At 37.6% G+C, this 26,262-nt stretch overlaps 1 protein-coding gene across 9 annotated transcripts in view; it reads left to right on the forward strand.

Annotated features, from left to right (window-relative positions):
• HEPH (hephaestin) overlaps window positions 1–26,262 on the forward strand; it is a 153,984-nt gene that overhangs the window by 39,162 nt on the left and 88,560 nt on the right. For all 9 annotated transcript variants that reach the window (XM_058536031.1, XM_058536032.1, XM_058536037.1 and 6 more), the window contains 3 exons: window positions 12,119–12,332; window positions 13,890–14,029; window positions 14,823–14,954. In XM_058536031.1, coding sequence (XP_058392014.1) covers window positions 12,119–12,332; window positions 13,890–14,029; window positions 14,823–14,954 — 486 coding nt within the window. The remainder of the gene's footprint in view (window positions 1–12,118; window positions 12,333–13,889; window positions 14,030–14,822; window positions 14,955–26,262) is intronic.

The following is a 26,262-nucleotide window of genomic DNA, read 5'->3' on the forward strand; positions in this document are numbered from 1 at the left end:
ACCTTCTTCCCCTTCTCCATCAATTCCTATTGATTTGTACTCCTAGATGATCTCTTGAACTTGAGGTCTCCTTCATTCCACCTCTGGGGGATTGGTCTCTCATTAAGATTGAGAGCGACCATTGTGAGTAGCTCTCCAAAGACAGAGCAAAAGTCCCGAGTTAAAAAAAGCCAGGACCAGAATCTGGCTTTTGGATTCTATAGAAAGGAGTAGTTATGGGGATTGGTAATGTCTGGGTAGGGAAAAATCCCATTTCTTCCCTTCTTGTGTTCTTATGGCTGGACTAATAGTAAAATTGACACAATACCAGATTAACAGGAGAAAAACTCAGTTTAATATGTACTTATTGGAGACCATAAAGAAATGATGTTCGGAGAGTGAACAAAGCAAGCAGTATATATATCTTTTACTTGAAGAAACATAAATTTGTGAAGAATTGACAAGACAAAGAAACTTAGGTTTGAGGTACGTAGTTAGTGAGGAATTTAAGCAGAGTTTAAGTTTGAGGTAGTAAATTAGCAAGGTTTGTGTATGCAGGCTTCTTGGTCCTGAATTCCCTAGTTCTGGTGATAAGGATGCAGGGAGATTTATTTATCTCCTTTTTGCATGGGAGATTTATTTCCTGCTTTCAGGGGGGAACAGAGACAGGAGGGTCAGAATGCCCTTTTTGCTTCTCAAGTAACTTTCATTCAAAATAATCAATATGCTATTGTGAAATATTTTGAGGTGGCCTGCCCTGGGCCTCAACAGTATATATACATAGGTAATTGAGCAGCTTTGCAGATGACTTTAAAACATCACCATGGAGATTCAACTTATTGTGTGGTGGATGTCTACAACTATGTTTAACAAAATAGAAAAACAAATGCCCAGAAAAAAATGCAGCAAAATGTTAAGTGTTTGAGTTGTGCGAGTTTATTGGTGATTTTTTAATCCTCTTTTCTCTTTGCTTTAAATTTTAATAAGCCTATATTACATTTAATAGAAATGATATATTGTATTCAAAGATATCATCCTGCATAATATACCTCAGCTCTTCCAATAGAACTACTGATACTAGAGCTTTAATAGCCAAGAAAAGTGGCAGATGAAAAGGCTAGAGCTTGAAATGTGTTATTTTCCACCAAATTCATGTTCAATTTCTCAGCAGCGACGAGAAGAATATTTATTACTACCCTCGTCACTCAGGGTTTCTTTCCTCTCTTTCACCATTGGAGCTCGCTCTTTATTCATTAGTCCCCCTTTTCCCCCCTTTTCCACCCTCTTGTCTTTCCCCACTCATTTTCCTCCTTTTTCTCATTTTTCCTCTTCTTTTCTTCCGTTCTTTTTTTCTTGACTCCCTTTTTATATCTCTCTTCTTTTTTTTCCTGTTCTTTATTCATTCTGTCCTTTTTTTCCTTCTGTTTGTTTTTCTCCCATCTTGCTCTTTGCCTTTTCTTTTTGATTTCCTCCTACCATTCTTTTTCTCTCTCCTTTTTTCTCTTCCTTCTTTTTTCTTTCTTCTTTTCCTTCCCTTGTCTCTCTTTTCTCCCTTCTTTTTTTCTTTTCTTTTTTCCTTTAATTTTCCCTCCCCTTTTTTGACTTCCCTTATCTCCATTTCCCTCCCTTCTTTCTTTCTATTTCTTTATCTTCCTTGCTCCTTTTTCTTTCTTCTTTATTTTTCCCCTCCTCATGTTTTTTTTTCTTTTGCTTCTTTTTCCTTTTCCTTCAATCTGCATCTTTTCTTTCCTCTCTCCTTGTCTTCCTCTCTATTTTTCCTCACTTCTTTTTATTTTCCCTTACCTTTACAATTACATTTTCCCAAAACTTAGTAGACATCTGTTTTCTTCCACTTGTTGGTCTAGATGCTAGTGATGTGAGAATGAATGAGGCAGATCACAGTTAGTGTGAATAGGAGATAGGTATGTAAACAGCATTCACAATGCTATGATGATACTATCTGACAAGAGCTATGGTAACACACAGGAAGCTATAACCAATTCTGCTTGACTTGTGGAGTGAAGCTTCCCTAGGAAAGCAGACATTCAAACTGAGCTTTTAAGAATGAGTAAACTGTCACCAGGCAAAGAAAAGGGATGGGTGGTGAAGAGGACATTATAGGCAGTAGGAACCATATGGGCAGTGACTTAGAAAGCAGCATCTGCCTGGAGAAAGTTGCACAGACTGATTTGATTCAGTGGTTCTCAACTCTAGATAGTATGCTAAAAGGTGTTTGAAAATGTGCAGAGGTACTTTTACTTGTCACAGTGACTGGGGATTTGCAAGGAGTAATATTGTCTTTTAGAGGGTGGGGGTCAGAAATGCTAAAACTTTCTGCAGTATGTAGGACAGTCTTAAACAATGAAGAATAATCTCACATAAAATGCTAATATCAGCCCTGTTGAGGAACATCAAGAAGTAGGGTTTAAGGGGAGGAAGAGCAGGATGCTCTTGCAAGAGGCAATGAGAGCCTGCCCATGGGTGGAGCAATAGGGATGGAGAGAAGGGGCAGAGTTAAAGGATATTTGAGATATAAATGACAGGGCTTTGCTGAAGGGCTGAGCAAGAAGAAAGGATGTCTGAGGTTTCCAGCTTTTGCCCTAGATGGATAGTGGTGTCATTAACCAAATGAACAAACACAGATGCAAGGGCAGAGGAGTGAGGTTTGGGTAGAAAGTACTTATTTGAGGGCACATTGAGTTTTAAGTTCCTGGTGAAAGCCAGGTGGTGTGGATTTTACAGTAGGTAGCTGTGGGTAGAATTGTAATGCTTGGAAAATTCCAGGCTAGAGAGAGAGATTTGGGTGTTCTCATAGTTCAAGTCCATAAGCATACAAAGTGATAGGAAAGAAAACTTAAGGCAGAAATCAGCATGTAAGAGATAGGAGGGAGAAGAGAAGCCAGAACAAGGAGATAGAAAAGGATTGGTCAAAGAGGTAGCAGGAGAGTCAGATACAAAGAATAGAGAATATTGAAAAAGAACATGCTTGCACAACAATATCCATATGAGAAAATTCAGATGATATGCTAGTCCAAGGGGACATGAGTCTCCCAGAATGTCTTCTATTTGTTCTCATCCCCTCCGGTGATCATCACGCTTTCTTCTCCACGCTAACTCCTGTGCTATGACTTTTGGATAGTGTATACAGTCATTCACTTGCACACACATTCATTTACTCAACACATATTTATTGCATGCCTTCCATGTGCTAAGATAGGGTAGAAAGGTGAAAAGATGGACATGATCCTTACTCTCAGGGGAGATCTGCAATAAACATAAAAACATACATAAAATAATAAGTTAATTTCGGATCATGATATATATCATTAAGGAAGTAAAATACAGTGATGTGATAAAATGCTAGGGGCATTACTTTAGAGATCGTGCTCAGAGAAGACCTCTTTGAGAATGTGACATTAAAACTGAGACCTAAATAATGAGGAGGAAGGAGCTATATGAAGGTCTCTTGAGCAGAACATTACAAGGGGACAGACCAGCAAGGGCAAATGTCCTAAGGTGGGAACAAGCATGTTCAAGGGTCAGAAAGAAGGTCAGTATGATTGGAGTGTAGTGAGCTAGCAGAAGACTGAAATGACATGAGGTCATAGAGGTTGGCAAGAGTCATATTATGTAGGGCCTTGTAGACCATAGTCAAAATCTTGAATTGTATTCTGAGTATTAATGAAGCATGTAAAGCAAGGACCTAATGTGCTCTGGGTCATATTTGTTAGAGGACCTTGGATCCTGTGTGGAGAATTGTTGAAGAGGGAAGGGGAAGTAAGCAGAGAGGACAGTTGGGACACTATTGAAGTTTTCCAGGTGAGAGATAATGGTGGCTTTGACTATGGAAGTGAGAGTGTAAATGGAAGGATAATTTTGAAGGAAGAACTGATAGGATTTACTGATGGAATAAGTGTGAGAAGTAAGAGAAACAGAAGCGTTAGGAAGCAGATATGGAAAGAAAAATGTAGACTCTTTCTTTCAAGAAGTCTATAAATTAGTTGAAAGGATTGTTTTTTAAAGAGAGAAACACTTAGTCCTTAACCATGTTGTTTAGATGTAAAGTGTTTTAGGAGTAGAGAGGTGAAGAATGTAGAGGTCAATGAGGACCAGAATAGTCAGGGAAGGCTTTCTGGAAGAGAAGAAACATAAATTAGGCCTTGGAGAATGAGTGACCTCTCATAGATATTTGGGAGAGGGATGGGCGGGTACATTCCAGAAAGACAGTAACAATATGAGGGAAAATTCCAAGGTAGGAATAAAATATGTGAGAGGGACAGTCAGGGACAGATTTAGTTGGAGCACTGGTTGAATTTGGGACAAATTGGAAAGTAGGATTGGGTCAACAGTTCGGAGCCAGCTCACAGAGGCCTTTAAAAGCCAGGAAGAAGAGTTTGTAGTGATGGGATAGGCAGTGGGCATCAAGGGAAGGAATGATGAAAAAATGTTCTAAGAAAATTAGCTTCTCCTATTCAACAGTCTATGAGCTTTAGTGTCCCTGGCATAGAAACCTGGAGCTTCATGTCAGGTGCAGGCAGCTCCACAACTCAGATATTTAAGACTGATAACCAAACATTTCATTGTAAAAACCTAGGGAAGGCCATTCCAAGGTTCTCTGATGTAAGCATCCTTGTGATCAAGAAGTTCTTTTTTTGTATATCTATTTAAGCCCACCTTTATTTCTTTGGTACTTGGTAGAAAAGGGAGACAACTGCTCAATGCTTTCCTTGGATTAATAATTATTACAGCTTTATTTATTTATTTATAGCTTCACTTATTGAATGTTTACTATATACTGTGCTAAACAATGTGTGCACATTATTGTATTTAACTATAAAGCAACTCAATGAAGTAAAATGATCTCTATTTTACCATGAGAGAACTGAAACATACAGAGGTTTAAAAATTGCCTCAAGGTTATATAGCTAATAAGTGTCAGATAGGGTGACCAACCATTCCAGTTTGCTCAGAACTGGGGAGCCTCCAGGGATATGGAACTTTCAGTGCTAAAATTGGGGAAGCCCACGTAAATAATGAAGAGTTGGTCATCCTAGTGGCAGAGTTTAGTTTTAAACCCAGACAGTGTGGCTTTGGAGCTCACAACCTCTATGCTCATTGCTCTCAATAAATTTATAATAATCTTTTATCTAATGTATAGAAGAACCTTATTTGAAACAACCCAGTCTCTGCTGTATGCATAGAAAGAGGCGAGAAATCTTCCAGGTGCTACACAGTATTCTTTTTTTTTAATTGAGTAAGATTAGTTTACAACAGTATATAAATTTCAGGTGTACATCATTATATTTTGATTTCTGTATAGACTACATTATGTTCACCACCCAAAGACTAATTATAATCCATCACCACACGCATGTGCCTAATCATCCCTTTCACCCTAGTAACCACCAATCCAATCTCAGTCTCTATGTGATTGTTTGTTGTTGTTTTTATCTTCTACCTATGAGTGAGATCATCCGGTATTTGACTTTCTTCCTCTGACTTATTTCATTTAGCATAATACCCTCAAGGTCCATCCGTGTTGTCACAAATGGCAAGATTTCATCATTTCTTATGGCTAAGTAGTATTCCATTGTGTATATATACCACATTTTCTATATCCATTCGTCACTTAATGGGCACCTAGGTTGCTTCTAAGTCTTGGCTATTGTGAATAATGCTGCAATGAACATAGGGGTGCATGTTTCTTTACGCATCCATGTTTTCATATTGTTGGGATAAATACCTAGCAGTGGAATAGCTGGGTCATATGGTAGTTCTATTCTTAATTTTTTGAGGAATCTCCATACTGTTTTCCACAATGGCTGCACCAGTTTGCACTCCCACCAGCAGTGTATGAGAGTTCCCTTCTCGCCAACAATTGTTGTTTCCTGTCTTGTTAATTATAGCCATTCTGATGGGAGTGAGGGGATATCTCATTGTAGTTTTGATTTGCATTTCCCAGATAGTTAATGATGTTGCACATCTTTTCATGTGCCTGTTGGCCATCTGTATATCCTCTTTGGAGAAATGTCTATTCAGGCCTTTTGCTCATTTTTTAATTGGGTTGTTAGTTTTTATGTTGTTGAGATGTATGAGTTCTTTATATTTTTTGGATATTAACCCATTGTCAGATATGTGGTTTGCAAATATCCTCTCTCAGTTGTTAGGTTGTCTTTTCATTATGTTGATGGTTTCCTTTGCTGTGCAGAAACTTTTTGGTTTGATGTAGTCACATTTATTTATCTTTTCCATTGTTTGTATTGTCAGACATGCTGCTTGAAAATATGTTGCTAAGACCGATGTCGAAGAGCTTACTGCCTATGTTTTTTTCTAGAAATTTCATGGTTTCAGGTCTCACATTCAAGTCTTTACTCCATTTCGAGTTAATTTTTGTGTATGGTGTAAAGGAATGGTCTACTTTCATTGTTTTGCATGTGGCTGTCCAGTTTTCCCAACACCATTTGTTGAAGAGACTTTCCTTTCTCCGTTGTATGTTCTTGGATCCTTTGTCGAAGATTAGCTGTCCATAGATGTGTGGGTTTATTTCTGGGGTTTCGATTCTATTCCATTGATCTGTGTGTCTGTTTTTGTGCCAGTACCATGCTGTTTTGGTTACTATAACTTTGTAGTATATTTTGAAATCAGGGAGTGTGATACCTCCAGATGTTCATTTTTCTCAGGATTGCTTTGGCTATTCGTGGTCTTTTGTTGTTCCATATAAATTTTAGGATTCTTTGTTCTATTTCCGTGAAATACATTGTTGGAATTTTGATAGGGGTTACGTTGAATCTGTAGATTGCCTTAGGAAGTTTGGACATTTTAACTATGTTAATTCTACCAATCCAAGAGCATAGGATATCGTTCCATTTCTTTATGACTTCTTCAATTTCTTTCAACAATGTTTTATAGTTTTCAGTGTACAGATCTTTCACCTCTTTGGTTAAGTTTATTCCTAGATATTTTATTCTTTTTGTTGCAATTGTAAACGGGATTGCATTCTTAATTTCTTTTTCTGCTACTTCGTTAGTAATGTATAGAAATGCAACTGATTTTTGTATGTTGATTTTCTATCCTGAAACTTTACTATATTCATTTATTATTTCCAAAAGTTTTTGAGTAGATTCTTTAGGATTTTCTATGTATAATATAATGTCATCTGCAAATAGTGATGGTTTCACTTCTTCTTTTCCAATTTGGATCCCTTTTATTTCTTCTTCTTGCATGATTGCTCTGGCTAGGACTTCTGATACTATGTAAATAGGAGTGGTAAAAGGGGGCATCCTTGTCTGGTTCCCGTTCTTAGAGGGATAACTTTCAGATTTTCACCATTGAGAATGATATTAGTTGTGGGTTTTTCATATATGGCCTTTATTATGTTGAGGTACTTTCCTTCTATACCCATTTTATTCAGAGTTTTTCTCATAAATGGATGCTGTATCTTGTCAAATATTTTCTCTGCATCTATTGAGATGATCATGTGGTTTTTATTTCTCATTTTGTTAATGTGATGTATCATGTTGAATGATTTGTGGATGTTGACCGATCCCTGCATCCCTGGAATAAATCACACTTGATCATGGTGTATGATCCTTTTAATGTATTGTTGTATTCTATTTGCTATTATATTGTTGAGCATTTTTGCATCAACGTTCATCAGTGATATTGGCTTGTAATTTTCTTTTTTTGTGTTGTCCTTGTCTGGTTTTGGTATCAGAGTAATGTTGGCTCCATAGAACAAGTTAGGAAGCTTCCCCTCCTCGTCAATTTTTTGGAAGAGTTTGAGAATGATAGGTATTAATTCTTCTTTGAATGTATGGGAGAATTCACCAGGGAAGCTGTCTGGCCCTGGACTTTTATTTTTGGGGAGGTTTATGATTACTGTTTCGATCTCCTCTCTGGTGATTGGTCTATTCAAACTGTCTATTTCTTCCATTTCTTCAGATTCAGATTTGGAAGGTTGTATGATTCTAAGAATTTATCAATTTCTTCTAGATTATCCAATTTGTTGGCATATAGCTTTTTCTAGTATTCTCTTATAATCTTTTGTATTACTGAGGTGTCTGTTGTAATTTCTCCTCGTTCATTTCTGATTTTATTTATGTGAGCCTTCTCTCTTTTTTTCTTGGTGAGTCTAGCTAAAGTTTTGTCAATTTTGTTTATCTTTTCAAAGGACCAAGTCTTGGTTGCATTGATATTTTCTACTGTTTTCTTGGTCTCTATTTTATTTATTTCTGCTTTGATTTTTATTATTTCCCTCCTTCTACTGATTTGGGGCTTTGTTCTTCTTTTTCCACTTTCTTTAGTTGCACTGTTAGACTGTTTATTTGAGATTTTTCTTGTTTTTTAAGGTAGGTCTGTATTGCTATAAACTTCCCTCCCAGAGCTGCTTTTGCTGTTTCCTATAAATTCTGGCATGTCGTATTTTCGTTTCTCTCCAGGTATTTTTGCCTTTCTTCTTTGATTTCTTCATTGACCCAATCATTGTTCAGTAACATTTTGTTTAATCTCTGTGTATTTGTGGCTTTTCTGATTTTCCTCCTGTACTTGATTTCCCGTTTCATACTGTTGCAGTCATAAAAGATGCTTGGTATTACTTCAATCTTCTTAAATTTATTGAGACTTGTTTTCTGGCCTAAAATGTGATCCATCCTGGAGAATGTTCCATGTGCATTTGAAAAGAATGTGTATTCTTCGGTTTATGGGTGGAATGTTCTGTATATATCTACTAAGTCCATTGGCCTAGTGTGTCATTTAAGGCCAATGTTTCCTTATTGATCTTCTATCTATATTGGATGATCTATCCATTGGTGTGAGTGGAGTGTTAAAGTCCCCTACTATTATTGTGTCACTGTCTCTTTCTCCTTTTATGTCTGTTACTAATTGCTTTATATGTTTAGGTGCTCCTATGTTGGGTGCATAGATATTTACATGTGTTATATTCTCTTGTTGGATTGTTCCATTGATCATTATGTAGTTCCCTTCTTTGTCCCTTGTTACAGCTTTTGATTTAAAGTCTATTTCCTCTGACATGAGTATTGCTACCCCAGCTTTCTTTTCATTGCTGTTTGCATGGAGTATTTTTTCCATCCCTTCACTTTCTCTTTGTGAGTGTCTTTAGGTCTGAAGTGTGTCTCTTGTATGCAGCATATATATGGGTCTTGTTTTTTTATCCAATCAGCCACCCTATGCCTTTTGATTGGAGCATTTTGTCCATTAAGATTTAAAGTAACTATTGATAAGTACGTACTTATTACAATTTTGTTAATTCTTTTCTGAGTGTTTTAGTATTTCATCTCTGTTCCTTTCTTCTTCTCTTGCTCTCTTCCCTCGTGGTTTGATGGCTTTCTTTAGTCTTATGTTTGGGTTCCTTTCTCTTAGTTTTTTGTGTATTTATTATAGGTTTCTGGTTTTTGATTACCATGAGGTTCATATATAATAACCTATGTATATAGGAATCTATATTAAGTTGATGGTCTCTTTAGCTTGATCTCTTTCTAAAAGCTCTACTCTTTTACTCCCCTCCTCCCATATGTTATGTTTTTTATATCATATCTAAGCTCTTTTTTGTGCATTTGTATCTGTTATCCTCTTATCATGGAAATAGACATATTTTCCTATTTGTGGTCTTCTCTTTCCCCCTTTAATACGTCCATTTAGCATTTCTTGTAGGACTGGTTTCTTGGTGATAAACTCCTATAATTTTTGCTTGTCTGGGAAAATCTTTATCTCTCCTTCCATTCTGAATGATAACCTTGCCAGGTAGAGTATTCTTGGCTGTAGGTTTGTTCCTTTCAGCACTTTAAATATATCGTGCCACTCTCTTCGAGCTTGTAAGATTTCCACTGAGAAGTTAGCCTATAGCCTTATGGGGTTTCCTTTTATGTAACTTGTTGCCTTTCTCTTGTGGCTTTTAGAATTCTCTCTTTATCTTTAATTCTTGACATTTTAATTATGATGTGTCTTGCTCTGGGCCTCTTTAGGTTTATCTTGTTTGGTGCTCTCTGTGATTCCTGTACCTGGATGTCAGTTTCCCTCCATATGTTAGGAGAGTTTTCAGCTCTTATTTTTTCAAATAGTTTCTCTGTCCCTTTGTCTCTCTCTTTTCCTTCCAGGACACCTATAACATGGATGTTAGTGCACTTGATGTTGTCCCAGATGTCCCTTAGACTGTCCTCTTTTTAATTCTTTTTTTCTATTATCTGTTCAGCTTGGGTGATTTCCTCTAGTCTTTTGACCAGCTCACTGATCCCTTCTTCTGTATTCTCTACTCTGCTCTTGAGTCCCTCTAGTGAATTTTTCATTTCCAGTATGGTATTCTTCATTTCTGATTGGTTCTTTTTTATATTTTCCATTTCGTTGTTGACATTCTCCCTGAGTTCATTCATTCTTTTCCCAAGATCAGTGAGTATCCTTATGACTCTTTGAACTCTTGTCAGATAGATTTCTCATTTCTGTTTCATTTAGTTCTTTTTCTGAAGTTTTGTCCTGTTCTCTTACTTGGAACATATTTCTTTGCCTCCTCATTTTGCCTCTTTCTCTGTGCTTATATCTATGTATTAGGTATGTCAGCTACTTCTTCTGATCTTGGAGAGGTGACCTTATGTAACAGATGTCTTATAAGGCCCAACAGTTTGCTTCCCTGTCATCACCAGTTCCAAATGTTCCAGGAGTGACCCTCATGTAGGCTATGTGTGTCCTTCTGTTGTGGGAGGGTTGCTCTTGCTGTAGATGCCCAGGGATGCTGAGCTGTCCCCCTGGCTGGCTGGTTGTAATGCTCATCTGTGTGTGGCTGCTATGGACCCCTCAGTCAATTTATCAAGCATGGGGAGCCCTAGCACAGTTGGCTGCAATTTCTAATAGCACATTCCTGTTGCAGTTTTTCTGTTAAGTGAGTAGGCCCCCAGTGTGGCTGCTTATTAGGCTCAGAGGCTTACAACTGCTATAGGCTTCTGGTCCATAAGGCTCTTGTCAACTCTCTCAGGATTGCAGCTCGGTGCAGTTGGCCCCAGGCAGGGGAGCACCCAATTGTTAAAGGCTTTGGAAGGTGTGGCTGATCCCCTATCTGGCTGTTTGAGAAGCACAAGTCTTCTGCAGCTGACAAACCCCACTGCCCAGAGGGCAACACATACTTTCAAAACAGTCCTGCCCTGTGCATATGCCCTGACCCCGTGAAGTGGACCCAGTCACCCCACAGCACAGACCCTGCATACTCTACCAATGCCTCACACACTCCACCTGCTCCTCGCACATGGCCTGCCCCACAGAGGTGGACCCACTTGCCTTGCTGCAATGAATCCAGGCACCTAGCCTATGAAGACCCACAAGTTGCCTGAAGGATTGCTATTGGGTTGGGCCAGTACCTGGGGCAGGCTGCCTGCACTGGCTGTGCTGGATTAAATTGATGCTCTAGTGGGTGGGGCAGACCCCTGTGCTAATAGGCCAGAGGAAGAACTGCAATGGCGTCTGCCAGTGTCTGTGTCAGCACACCTGCACTAGGTCATAACAATGGCTACCACTAATGTCTCTGTCCCTGGAGAGGTCTTGCCTCTCACCAAGATGCACCCAGGGCCTATCAGGTTGGTCTCTTTTCACCAAAGGACTGCGTACCTTTCTTTCTGGTGATTTTAGGTTGCTTTCCAGAATGGGTGAAATTGTGTGTGGGTCCTTTAAGAGCTGGCTCTTTTTTTCCTTATGTCTGACTGGTTTTCTGGGGGTAATCCTCATTTTTGTTAGTAGCCAGCAAAGCCAGATATTATGACACTCATCTTGGTTGTGCTGGGTCCAAAAAGTGCTTATAGTGACAACCCCCTCCCACTCAGGTCCCCTACTCCTCCAGGGAAGGCTGCATACCTTTGGATTGCTCCCAGGCAGCCATGAAGTGCTGCAGCTTGCAAAAGTGGCTTTTTCCTCTCCAGAAAGGAATTTCTGTCTCTTCCTCCTCAGTCAGGACTGTCATATATTGCAGGGGTTCCTTGTGTCCACTTTTCAGTTCTCTTCAGGGGTAATTTTTCTAAGAGTAGTTGTAAGTCTGTTGTGTCTGTGGGAGGAGGTGAGTTCAGAGTCCGCCTATGCTGACATCTTGACACCAATCTACCCAGTGGTATTCTGATTCAAGTTCTGCTCTCTATTCCTTCCTCAGGGACATTTGAGATTTACTGCCAGGCAGGCAGCCATAGAGAAGCAGGGATGAGGGCAACTTATAATGTCTCCCAGTGTCCTAGCCGCCAAGCCACCCCTCATCAACGCTATCAGGCTGCAAGAGTCTACTACATCATGGCAGAAGAGGTGGAATGGGATTATTGCCCTGACAGGAGCTGGGAACTTGAATGGCACAACCAATCTGAGAAGGACAGGTAAGGCTTCAAAAAAATAAGAGATCACACTTTCAGAGACTCTGAACCATTTGACAGATAAGTTGGACACTGAAATTCTGAGATGAGGAGGCACTTCTCTAATGTCACCAAATAAGATACCAATAAATCTGGAGCAGGGACTAGACTGCAGGTAAGCTGGAACTCAGTGCTTCTATATTGCTATATTATGGGCTAAAGTAAAAGAACTTACGCACACCCTCATGCTCTTAATCTTTGCCTCCTTTCCTTTGGTTAACCAGAAGCACCTATACTGGGACTTAAATTTTATAGAGGACTTACTCAAGGCACTAAATACCCCTAGCTCAGCTGTCCTTTGACAAAATGTTATTAAGGTGCAGGCTAAGCTGTATAGCAGAAAAATCCCAAAACAGAATGGCTTAAAAAAGTTAGAATTTTATTTCTTGCTCACATAATAGTAAAATATGAGCAGTCCAGGTGCTTTCATCTCTGGAACTAAGATCCTGTTTTAGTTGTAGTCATTCCCAGCTATCACGAAAGGGGAATGAAGTCCGGGGCAAGCAGCATTGTCTGAAAGGCAATGACCTGGAATTTGTATATATCACTTTCTATCGTACCCAATTATCCTGAGTTTATTCATATGGCCATACCTAGCTTCAAGAAAGTCTGGAAAGTGTAATCTAGGCAGCCATGTGCTCAGCTAAAACCTAGATGATTCTATTACTAAAAAAGGAGGAGAGAATGGAAACTGAGGTACAGTTTAGCAATTTTTACTATAGTTTACTTTTGGTGCTCTCACTACCCTTTGCCAATGTTTACCCTTTATGTTGGTTGTTGAAGTTTGAAGCCCTCTTGCTAACTTGTTCTGCAACTTAGAAAAAGTGACTTCCCTTCTCTGGGCCTTGGTTTACTCATCTTTAAAGTGATGTGTTATAGTTGAATTGTACTAGAAGGTGGTTGGAAAGGAGCAACAGACTTGAATACATGTCCTGGCTCCCTTTCTGGCCGACAGTATCAATGAAGATAAGTTCAATCACCTCTGAACTGCTGATTACACTTCTCGGACATATCTACCTCATCAGCCTATTGGAAATGTAAAATGAAAAAATGAATAATAAAGCTCTTTTTAAACAGGAAAGCATCCCACAAAGAGAAATCTGTAAGATCTCATTTCCTCCCTACATCTCCCCATTCCTTACCCCCCAGCAGTAGGATCAGTTTGTACTTTCCTGCTATCTTGTCCCTTGTCCTTTTGTCAAACTAATTCCATCTAAGATATCATTAAGGCTGAAGCTAGAGCCCAAGGCTTCTGATTCTTATTTCAGTGCTCTTACCATATTAATTGTACTACAAATTCATATATGGATGATGAAAAACAAGGAAACATAAATATATATTTAAATCTGCCATCTTTAATTGCAGTTAAGCAGCCAATGTGGTGGGCAGTCTGACATTAGAAGGAATAGGTCCCCTCCTTATTCTATTTGTGACATGAGACTGAGTCTGACTTAGCTTCCCCATATCTGAAAATGAGGGGTTGAGGGCCAGGTGTTGATACTTCTCTTTGGATTCCTCTAGTTATGGTCACATCTTCCTGAGTGATAAGGATGGGCTCCTGGGTTCCAGATACAAGAAAGCTGTATTCAGGGAGTACACAGATGGTACATTCAGGATCCCTCGGCCAAGGACTGGACCAGAGGAGCACTTAGGAATCTTAGGTAAGGGAATTCCACTTCCTTCCTAGTGTCTAGAAGCCTGTGCTGCTCCTAGGGAGGCTATGTTATGTCAGGAAGGCCTCCTTATTTCCCATTATCAGTTTTTCCCTATGATATACTGGAACTATAGTCATATTTTATAAATTAGCCAAAACAATAAGCAATCAAAGAGGGAAATTCATGAATTCCGCTGCAACCTGAACCAGGTTTTTCCAGGCCTCTATGTCTAGGGCTCTCTGAGGGTGATAGGGTCTTTTACAAATGCAAAAGACAAGGGAATTTAGGAACATCAAAGAGTAGAAAAAAATGGTACAGGGAACCAGTATTACCCTTGTACCCCAGTTTAATTATTGCTACAGATTCTTCACTTATGTAGGGGCCAGTAAGTATTTTTATTCTTGTCCTCACACTGAAGGGACCCACTGCACCTTGAAGAGAGCCCAGGAATTCTGTACTCTATGCCAAACTCACTCTTTATCAATAGTGATTGCACAGAACTCTGATTATCTAGAAACTTGGGCTATTATATAGAGAGAGTTCGGGAGAGAAAAGTGAGGGTAATTTGAGGCACAATGTTGTTGTTGAAGTATCCTCATCCTGTGGGCAGCAATATCTGTTTAAGGGCTTCTGAGTCTAAAAATGGTGCCAGAGATGACTTTCAGTCTCAGAAGGATCCTATCTCAGGGCAAACCCCTAATTCTAGGGAGCTTCTATGTATGTTCCTTTCTTTAATGCCTTTGATGTCCCTGTTTCAATACCCCACTAATGAAACTTTTCTTTCTTCTGTATATATTAGGTCCACTTCTCACAGGAGAGGTTGGTGATATCCTAACTGTGGTGTTCAAGAACAATGCCAGCCGTTCCTACTCTGTGCACGCCCATGGAGTACTAGAATCTAGCACTGGCTGGCCACTGGCTGCTGAGCCTGGTGAGTGAGAACACTTAGTGACGGGACAAAAGATGTGCAGTACCTCTGCTTCAGCCCTATGGCTTACTCCTTTAAAAAATTATGCTATTAGAGAACTGAAACAAGAATATTATCCAGAACTAAGCCACAGCCTGAGTTTCTCCCTATGAAATACTAGTTCTCTCAATCTCAGAACAGGCTACCTACTTTAGGTCTTTTCTATATCCTTAACACTGGTCACACATGGAGCTTTATACCAGTCTTAACCTTGAATATGGATTGAGCTTCTAACCCTCTCTAGATCAGAAGTTAACCTTCACTATAGTCTGAGCTCCTAATCATGGCCAGAGAATGACCTGTCCCAGATCACAAACTGATCCTTATCTCCAGCCATAGTTAAAGTTCTTGTCCCTTTGGTACAGACTAAATCTTAACCCCAGTCATATATTAAGCTCCTAATACTAAATGTAGGGTGACCATAATCTTGACCACATTCTCTTCCATTCATTTGTTCATTGAATAAATACTTGCTGGAGGCCTAGTGGGTGCAGGAACAACTTTAGAAGTTATGGATGCAGTGGGAAATAATACTTGTTCCTACCTTTAAAAGTCTTGGGCTAGGGCCGGCCCGGTGGCTTAGTGGTTAAGTGCACGTTCTCCACTACTGGTGGCCCGGTTTCAGATCCCGGGTGCACACCGACACACTGCTTCTCTGGCCATGCTGAGGCCGCCTCCCACATACAGAAACTAGAAGGGTGTGCAACTATGACACACAACTATCTATTGGGGTTTTGGGGAAGAAAAAAAGGAGAAGGATTGGCAATAGATGTTAGCTCAGAGCCAGTCTTCCTCAGCAAAAAGAGGAGGATTAGCACGGATGTTAGCTCAGGGCTGCTCTCCCTCCCCCCCCCAAAAAAAAAAGATCTAAAAGTCTTGGGCTATTATGATAGAATAGTAAGTAAACTTATAATTATAATGCAAAGTTTTAAGTGTTAAATGGGAGTTTTTAAAGTGTGCAAGGGAGGTATGGAATAGAGGATCTAATCTAGTGTTTGGATAGTTAAGGGTGGTTTCCCAGAGTAGGTGATATCTCAGCTGAGAACTAAATCTGTAGTTCTCAAACTTTAGCATGCATCAGAATCACCTGGAAGGCTTGTTAAACCATCGATTCCTGGGATCAATCCCCAGAACCTCTGATTCACTAGGTCTGGGATGGGGCTCAATAATTTGTTATTTCAAACAAGTTCCCAGTTCATTCGGATGTTGCTGGATCAGGAACTACACTTTGAGAGCCACTGATCTAAAGGATGAGAAAGAAGCATACAAGTGAAGGGATAATATGGAAAAAAAAAAAAACCAGGGAAAGGAAGTTCCAGATGTAGAGAATGCAATGTATGAAGACTCAATATTAGGAGAGATGAAAGTTGGAGTAGAGGAAAGGGGGTACATTCTAAAAAAATCAGTGAGGTAGAATCAACATGATTTGGAGATTAATTGGATATTGAAGGGGAGAAAGAGAAGGATTCTTGAAGACATTCATGGTTTTGGAAAATGCTAAAGTGATCCCCAATTTTTGGCTTGGGCAACCAGGTAAACGGTGATGTCATTCACCAAGATAGAGAATGTGGGAAGATGCTGATTTGGGATGGGGGAGATTGGATAATGATGAGTTTGCTTTCAAATTTGAGATGTCTGTAAGACAACCAAATAGAGGTATCTAATAGACATAAATGTCTGGAGCTCAGGAGAAAGGTATGATCTGAAGGAATAGATGTGAGACACATCAACATTTAAGTAGTAATTGAAGGCAAAGGAGTGAACACAGTCACCTGGAATAGTATATTATATGAGACAGTAAGAATCCTAGGATAAGACCCTGAGGAAGACCAATTTTTAAGGGAGGTACTCATTGAAAAGTAAGCCTAAGAAAAAGTGAGAAAGACGTTAGAAGGAAAACAAGAAGAGGATGGTACAAAGATGTTAAGAAGGAGATCATTTCAAGGATGAAGAGGTCAACAGTTTCAGCTGCTTCAGAGAGGTTAAATAAGATAAGAACAGAAAATTTCCAATTGGATATGGCAACAAGGGAGTGGCTGGTGATTTTAATAAATTGGTGGGAAAAGAAGCCAGATTAGAGTGAACTAAAGAGTAATTGGGAGATGTGGGAGTGGAAACCATGAGTGTGGTTTAATTTTAAGACTTAGGCAGAGAAATTTCATGTGATGAGAAGGTCTGGGGTTTGACCAGGGGATAAAGTAAAGTGGAGGTGAAGGATACTGGAATTGAGAAGCTCAAAGGACTAATAGGCTAGAGTGTTGTATGAGTCATCCACACAGACTTTGAAGTCACTCAGAGGAATGCTGGGGATTGGGTTGGAAAGGAAGATGGTGTTCCAGGTACGAAAATCATCAATAAATGACTAAAAGGAGAGACAGGATACATTGGAAGCAGGGAAACAAGTTAGAATGTTGTTGTAGTAATCCATACAAGTGATGATAATGGCTTTAACAAAGGTGGTAGGAAATGAGTATTGAAAGAATTATACAGGTTTGAGAGATGTTAAAGGAGAATCAATAGGATATGATGATTGAACAGATGCTGAGGGGATAAGGGACATGGTGGAGTTAAAGATAACAAACAGGTTTCTTAATTAAGTGCCTGAATGGTGGTACTACTCACGAAGAAGCATAAAAATGCAGGAAACAGGGAATGCTTTTGTTTGTTTAAAGGGGGGAGATATTAAGTTCAATTTTGAATGTCTTGGATATGAGGTACTTGTAAGACATCCAGGTGAAAATGAGAGATCATATAAAAATAGGAGTTTACACTCAATTTGAGTGTAGGTTTGTAATTTGGAAGAGACACCTGGAATAAGCATAGAGATTTAACAGTTATCGGTAACTACCATAGAAGAAAGTTGAAATTGTGATTATGTATGCGATCACCCAGTGAGATAGTGTGTAGAGTGACTATAATATTGAACTGAGAATGAAACTTTGGAAAATACCATTATTTAAGAAAAGGTGATCTATCTTAAATAACTTATAGATTTAAGGTAGTTCTAATCAAAATCACAACTGGGCATTTTTGTACTTAAGTGAAGTGGTTGTACATAAAGTTCATTTGAAAGAATAAAGAATACCTGGACAAGAAAAGCCAAAAGTTATTTTAAAATATGAATGACAGAAGACTAGCACAACTCAATAATATATTACAATAATTAAAGCAGCATGGTACTGTAAAAAAAGAATCAATAGGACTAAACAAATGTCCCTGAAACAGACCCTAACTTCTGCCTTTGTCAACAGCAGTAGGAATGCAACTACTCCATTACTAGCCCACACTTCTTCCTTCTACCTCCTTCCTTAAAGTTTCTCACAAGGGAGATGTTATTAATCTGATTAGTCAGAACCAAGGACGTTTGTTGAACAATGTTTTACTAGTGGGCAGGGTCACTGTTTCTTTCATCTCAGCACTCCCTATTGCACTACTTGCTTCCATGTGGTAAGTTGACCTGTGCCTGCAACTGGGTGAACTGCTTATGTATATTAGAACAGTGTCTGCACTGTAGATCTAACCATCATAGTTTCAAAGTGCTAGAAAGAAGAAGCCTTGCTTAGAACTTTAAGTCAAAGCTTTGTTCTTGAATTCATTTGTTATCAGAGTTCTGCAATAGGGGAGTGGACACTGGCTCAGCTAATAAAGAACTGGTACTTTGATTTTCATATGGCTACTATTCTTTATAGTTTCCTTAGTTCAGGAGCCTCAAGGAAAGGAGTGAGTAATAAGAGCCAGGCTTTCTTATGCTCCTGAATTAATACCATCACCATAGCATTGTAATCTTGACTCTTGCCTCTAACACTGAGTGTATATAAAAGTGTAATATTAGAAAAATCTAGCATTTCAGCAGAAGAAAAGAAAAATTGATCAATATACTATTTTAGGACAAGTCATTATTCCTTGAAAAACATAAAATTAGATCTCTATCTATTACCACATGCTAAAATAAATTACAAATGTATTAATGGTAAAATAGCTTAAAAATAAAAAAAACTAAAAGAAAATATAAGTGAACTTTTATCTGGAATCAGGGTGGGGATAGGTTTTTCTCAGTTTAAAAGAAAAATATGAGACCCTAAAAGATTGTGTAACACATATAATATCGTTACTGTATGAAAGGTTCTTACAAAAAAGAGTGGCCATTGCAAAAGAAAAAATGTGTAAGTATATAGACAGGAAATTTATGAAAGAAGAAATACAAATGTCTAAAAAAACAAGAAAAAAAGTTTGGGGTCACTAATAAATAATGCAGTGCAAGTTGGTTAATAAAACCAATGTGGTCCCTGGCCCCATAAATTTTAGTCTAGGGGAGAAGACAGGTAATAAGCAAGAAAAATAGTAGATGAATATATATTTACAAAACCAGTAAGTCCTATAAAGGAAGCAGAAGAGGATAATGTGACAGGGTGGAGGGAGAAGTGAATAGACCTTCCTGAAGCAGTGACATATAATTTGCTACCTGAGGGATGAGAATGACTGTGGCAACTATGGAAAGAGTATGGGAGGAAGGGGAGGGAATTTCAAGAAAAAGAAACAGCAAAGATAAAGGCCCTGAAGGGAGAGTGTATTTAGCGTGATCAACAACAGCAAGACTGCTGGTATACTAGAGTTCAGTGAGCAGCAGGGAGAAGGGTAGGAGAAAAGGTCAGAAAGTTAAAAGTGGGAGGAGGGGGGAAGCAGATCATGTTGGGCCTTATAGGTCATTGTAGGGACTTCAGGTGGATTGGGAAGCCATTGGACGATTTTGAGCAGAGGAGTGACATGATCTGACATACATTTTAATGTGATCATTCTGATAGCTGTGTTGAGAAGAGACTGTAAGGAGGCAAGGGAGGAATCAGGGATATGATCTGGGAAGAAGTGCAGTAATTATGTTGAGAGGTGTTGTGATGACGGTAGCTTGGACCAGCATGGTATAGATGGAAGTGGTGAACAGTGGTCATATTCTGAATATATTTTTAGAGTATATCCAGTGGGATTTGTTGATGGTCTAGATGATGGATGGGAGGAAAAAAAAGAAGAAAAAGATGATTCCAAGGTTTTTGATCTGAACCAATGGAAAGACAGAATTGTCATTTAATGAAATGGGAAGACTTAGAGCCACAGGTTTTGAGGGGAAGATGGGGTTTCAGTTTTGGACATGTTAAGTCTAAGATGTCTATTAGACATTCAAGTGGAGATATCAAGATATTGGTAGTTGGCTACACAAGTCTGGATATTAGAGGAGAGGTGAGAACTCAAGATGAAGAATTAAGAGTCATCAGTATGTAGATGATAAAGTTATAATATGGTTGAGATCACTCAGGGGGTAAGTTAGACAGTAAAGAGCGACCAAAATGGTTAGATTAATCCAGCTCAGACCAGCCTGATAGAGTGGAAAGAGTGAGAAGTGTTTTAATTCTGAATATATGTTTGTTTGTTTGTTTGTTTTTTGGTGAGGGAGATTAGCCCTGAGCTAACATCTGTTGCCAATCCTCCTCTTTTTGCCGAGAAAAGTTGGCCCTGGGCTAACATCCATGCCCATCTTCCTCCACTTGGTACGTGAGATGCCTGCCACAGCATGGCTTGATAAACGGTGTGTAGGTACACACCCAGGATCCACACCTCTGAACGCCAGGCCACTGAAGTGGAACATGTGAACTTAACCACTATGCCACTGGGACGCCCCTTAATTCTGAATTTATTTTGAAGGTAGAGGAAATTGGCTTAAGGGATTGGGGTTTCTACATGGATTTTTCTTTTTGATATTCATGAGTTTCTATACTTTAGTTATTTATTCCTTGTCTGTTTTATACATTGCAGATATCTTTCCCCAATTTGTCATCCATCTGTTAATTTTGTTCATGGTGTTGTTCGTTGAACAAAACAACATTTATAATCAAATCCATCAATTTTTGGCCTCATGGTTTGTGCTTTTCAAGTTTAGTTTATAAAGTCCTTCCCACCTCTGGTCACAAAGATATTCTGCTATATTATCTTCTATTATCTTTATAATTTTATTTTTCACATTCAGATCTTCAGTTCTACCTTTGTATGTGCTATTAGCTAGGGATCCGTTTAAATTTTTCTCCATATAGTGAGCAAGTTTTCTCAATACCACGTCTTTAGCATTTCAGCTTTTCTCCCTTTGACTTGTTTTGTCCCATTTATTGCATATTTCGTTCCTTTAAGTAAATAGCTCAGACTCCAATTTGTTTATTCTGTTGTATTTTTCTAATATTATGTTATTGCAACCATACTATTTTTATTATTATAGGTTCGAAAATTGTATTAATATTTGGAGGATACACCTCCTTTATTCAGGGTTGGCTTAGGTGTGTGTTATTTTTCCATATAAATTTTAGAGGAAATTTATCAAATTCCTCAACAAAATCCAATTGGAATTTTGATTGGCATTGTGTTGAACTTATAGATTATTTTTAAAAGAATTGGCATCTTTATATTATTCATTTATTGGAATGGCTTTCCATTTATTCAGATAGTCTTCTATGTCTTTTAAAGTGTTATGAAGATGTCTCCATAAAAGTTTTCACATATGCTTGGTTAAGTCAATCCACGGATGTTTTATTGTTTTTGTTGCTAATCTTAAATTATATTTCTAATTGATTATTTTAATGTAGATAAATGCTATTGATTTTATAAGTTGAACTTTTATATGGTAGTCTTCCTGAGTTCCTTTATGAGTTCTATAGTTTGTTGGTTCTTTAAAAATTGAGTATTTTATCCTTCTACTTCTAATTTCTTTTTTCCCCAGAAGTGTTTGCCAGAATCTTTAATACTAGTGATGGTGGCGGTAACTTTTTCCTATTCTCAAGGGGGCTGCAGCTAAAATTTCTCACTCTTTGCAATGGATCTTTTTTGGAGGAGGATGATAAACAAATTTATTTAAATTTTTAGTCAATATAACTGACCTAAAACCTTTAATAAAGGGATAATTTTAAAATCACTTTGAGGACTACCTCTCTTAAGCGGTTTTTCCAAGATGGTTATACCAGACATATCCTAATCCCCAAACCATCTTAAATGGCATAGGTTCTAATAAACTTGAAATTTTTACCCCTCCCCCTATTCCTCAATGAAAATTTACTGTAAGAGTTTTATAATACATACTCCAGAAGGCATACAACCTCTCCTGTATTCAATCAGTTTCCTCTTAATAGAGAAGAAAAACCCAACCTATTTATGAGGTCAATCATACCACTATTGAAAAGCTTCACTTACTACTTCAGAATACTGGCATGAGGACAACTTGTATTTTAATATAAAATACTTACTAAATCCTAGTTTAGTGTCCATATTGTCAGTTAAAGGGTTGGGTAACATGTGGTGGAATTAGGATTATGCAAGTAATAATGCAGTATAACATTTTACTACTATGAAAACGAGTATCATCTACTAAGAGAGCAACTGTACACCCACCTTAATGACAAATTCCCCTATGTATCAATGTAAAACATGTAATTTAAAAATGTTGACATTACAATATATAAAATAGTTTGTTATAAATGCACATAGTATATTCTATAGATGCCAGTTTTACTTTTTTTTTTTTTTGGAGACTGTAAGTTATACTATGGAAAAATTACACCTTTGGAAAAGCTCATATTCTATTATAGTGATGTGTGGTCAGACTTAATAGCCCCAATTGTAAAACATATAGATTAAGTCATAAATTGTATTTCAGAAGCATATATAAATACATGTATATTGATTCTAGTACCTTAAGAGCTAACCAACATATCGTTAACATGCAGAGACATGTATCACAATAAGCAAGAACTATCATCTCTCTCTTCTGCATATAAACAGCTGCTCAACTCCAAATCAACAGTGTTCACATCATTAAATCTGTAAACAACCATTCTAAGTGAAAAATGGGCTGACTTAACTACAACTGCAACATATAAACAACTTATTATAAAAATGTTATGAGTTAAAACTACAGCACTTTATGCAATTGATTACAAAAAATCATAAAAACTACCTTCAGTAATGCTCTCTCTATAACTGATTGGCCAACTGGATATGTATGAATATGATAGAGACCATACATTGAAGATGGCACACAGGTTAGGATTTTGAAAAAATTCAGGTATACTTAACCAGCCCCCTGAAAGGTACTCATCACTGCGTTACAGAACCTCAAGTCTGTTTTGAGGCCGCAGACAACAGCAGTCTGATAGACACTTTGTTCATCTCTGGTAATGACAACAACAATTATGGGTCCATATGACAAAGCTTATTTTTTTAATTGAAGTATAACTGACATATAATATTACATTAGTTTCAGATGTGCAACATACTGATTCAATAATTGTATACATTGAAAAATGATCACCACAATAAGTCTAGTTAACATCTGTCACCATACATAGTTACAAAAAGTTTTTTTTTCTTGTCATGAGAACTTTTTACATCTACTCACTTAGCAACTTTCAAATATGTGATACAGTATTAACTATAGTCACTATGCCATACATTACATTCCCATGGCTTATTTATTTTATAACTGGAAGTTTGTACCTTTTGACCCCCTTCACTTATTTTGTCCATCCCCAAGCCCCCACCTCTGACAACCACCAATCTGTTCTCTGTATCTGTGAGCTTGTTTAGGTTTGTTTTTAATTTTACATGTAAGTAAGGTCATATAGTATTTGTCTGATTTATTTCACTTAGCATAATGCCCTCAAAATCAATCCATGTTATTGCAAATAACAAGATTATGTTCCTTTTTATGGCTGAATAGCATTCCATTATATACATATATGTATATTATATATATATTATATTATATATCATATGTATTATATATTATATATCATATATAATATATGATCAATGGCATAAAGTGCTGTAGTTTTAACTTGTAACATTTTTATAATTAATTGTTTATAATGTGTTGCAGTTGTACTTGTCAGCCCATTTTTCACTTAGAATGATTGGTTACAGACATATATACATTATATATATATATATATACACCACATCTTTATACATTCATTCATTGAAGCGCACTTAGGTTGTAGGTTGTTTCCATGTCTTGGCTATTGTAAATAATGCTGCAATGAACACGGGGGTGCATATATCTTTTCAAATTAGTGTTCTCTTCAGATAAATACCCAGATGTGGAATTGCTGGATCATATGGTACATCTATTTTTAAATTTTGAGGAACCTACATACTGTTTTCCATAGTGGCTGCACCAATTTACACTCCCACCAAAATGCACAAGGGTTCTCTTTTCTCCGCATTCTCACCAACGCTTGTTATTTCTTGTCTTTTTGATAGTAGCCATTCTAACAGGTGTGAGATGATACCTCATTGTGGTTTTCATTTGCATTTTCCTAATAATTAGAGATGTTGAGCATCTTTTCATGTACCCTTTGGACATCTATGTGTCTTCTTTGGAAAAATGTCTATTCAGATCACCTGCCCATTTTTTTTCTTTTTTTTTGGTTAGGAAGATTAGCCCTGAGCTAATATCCATTGCCAATCCTCCTCTTTTGGCTGAGGAAGATTGGCCCTGGGCAAACATCCATGACCGTCTTCCTCTGCTTTATATGTGGCACGCCTGCCACAGCATGTCTTGATGAGTGGTGCATAGGTCCGCGCCCGGGATCCAAACCTGTGAACCCCAGGCTGCCGAAGTGGAGTGCGTGAACTTAACCACTATGCCACCGGCCAGCCCCAACCATTTTTAAATCAGATTGTTCTTTTTTTTTTTTTGCTATTGAGTTGTATGAGTCATTTATATATTTTGGATATTAGCCCATTATCAGATATATGATTTGCAAATATTTTCTCCCATTCAGTAGGTTTCCTTTTCATTTTCCTGATGGTTACCTTGGCTGTGAAGAAACTTTTTAATTTGATGTAGTCCCCCTTGTTTATTTTTGCTTTGGTTGCCTTTGCTTTTGGTGTCAAATCCAAAAAAAACATCACTAAGACTGGTGTCAAGGAGCTTACTGCCTATGATTTCTTCTAGGAGTTTTAATGTTTCAAGTGTTACATTCAAGTCTTTAATCCATTTTGAATTAATTTTTGTATATGGTGTAAGATAGTCGTCCAATTTCATTCTTTTGCAAGTAGCTGTCCATTATTCCAAACATCATTTATTGAAGAGACTATCCTTATCCCATTGTATATTCTTGGCTGCTTTGTCATAAATTAATGGACCATATATGTGTGGGTTTATTTCTCAGCTCTCTTTTCTGTTGCATTGATCTATGTGTCTGTTTTTATGCCAATACCATACTGTTTTGATTACTATAGCTTTGCAATATAGTTTGAAATCAGGGAGCATGATGCCTCCGGATTGGTTGTTCTTTCTCAAGATTGCTTTGGCTACTTGGAATCTTTTGTGGTTCCATACAAATTTTGGGATTCTTTGTTCTAATTCTGTGAAAAGTGCCATTGGAATTTTATAGGGATTGCATTGAATTTGCATATTGCTTTGGGTAGTATGGACATTTTAACAATATTAATTCTTCCAATCTGTGAGCATGGAGTATCTTTCCATTTATTTGTGTCTTCTTCAATTTCTTTCATCAATGTCTTATAGTTTTCAGTGTACAAGTCTTTTAACTCTTTGGTTAAATTTATTCCTAGGTATTTTATTCTTTTTGATGCAACAATTCTAAATGGGATTGTTTTCTTAATTCCTCGTTCTGATAGTTCATTATTAGTGTATAGAAATGCAATAGATTTCTGTATGTTGATTTTATATCCTGCAACTTTATTGAATTTGTTTATTTGTTCTAACAGTGTTTTGGTGGACTCTAAAATTTTCTATCTTGTCATCTTCAAGTAGTGACAGTTTTACTTCGTCGTTTCCAATTTGGATGCCTTTTATTTTGTTTTCTTGCCTAATTGCTCTGGCTAGGACTTCCAATACTATGTCAAATTAAAGTGATGAAAAGGGGCATCTTTTTCCTGTTCCCTATCTTATAGGAAAAACTTTCAGCTTTTCACCATTGAGCATGATGTTAGCTGTGGCTTTGTCATATAAGGCCTTTATTGAATTATGTTCCTTCTACGCTCACTTTGTTGAGAATGTTTTTTACCATACATAGATGAATTTTGTCAAATGCTTTTTCTGCATCTATTGAAATGATCATATTATTTTATCCTTCATTTTGTTAGTGTGGTGTGTTGTGTTGATTGATTTGCAAATATTTAACCATCCTTGCATCCCTGGAATAAATCTCACATGATCATGGTATATGATCTCTTTAATGTATTGTTTATGCCAGTTTGCTAATATTTTGTC

Source organism: Diceros bicornis, chromosome X (assembly GCF_020826845.1).
Source record: "Diceros bicornis minor isolate mBicDic1 chromosome X, mDicBic1.mat.cur, whole genome shotgun sequence".
In the NCBI taxonomy this organism is placed as follows: domain Eukaryota; kingdom Metazoa; phylum Chordata; class Mammalia; order Perissodactyla; family Rhinocerotidae; genus Diceros; species Diceros bicornis.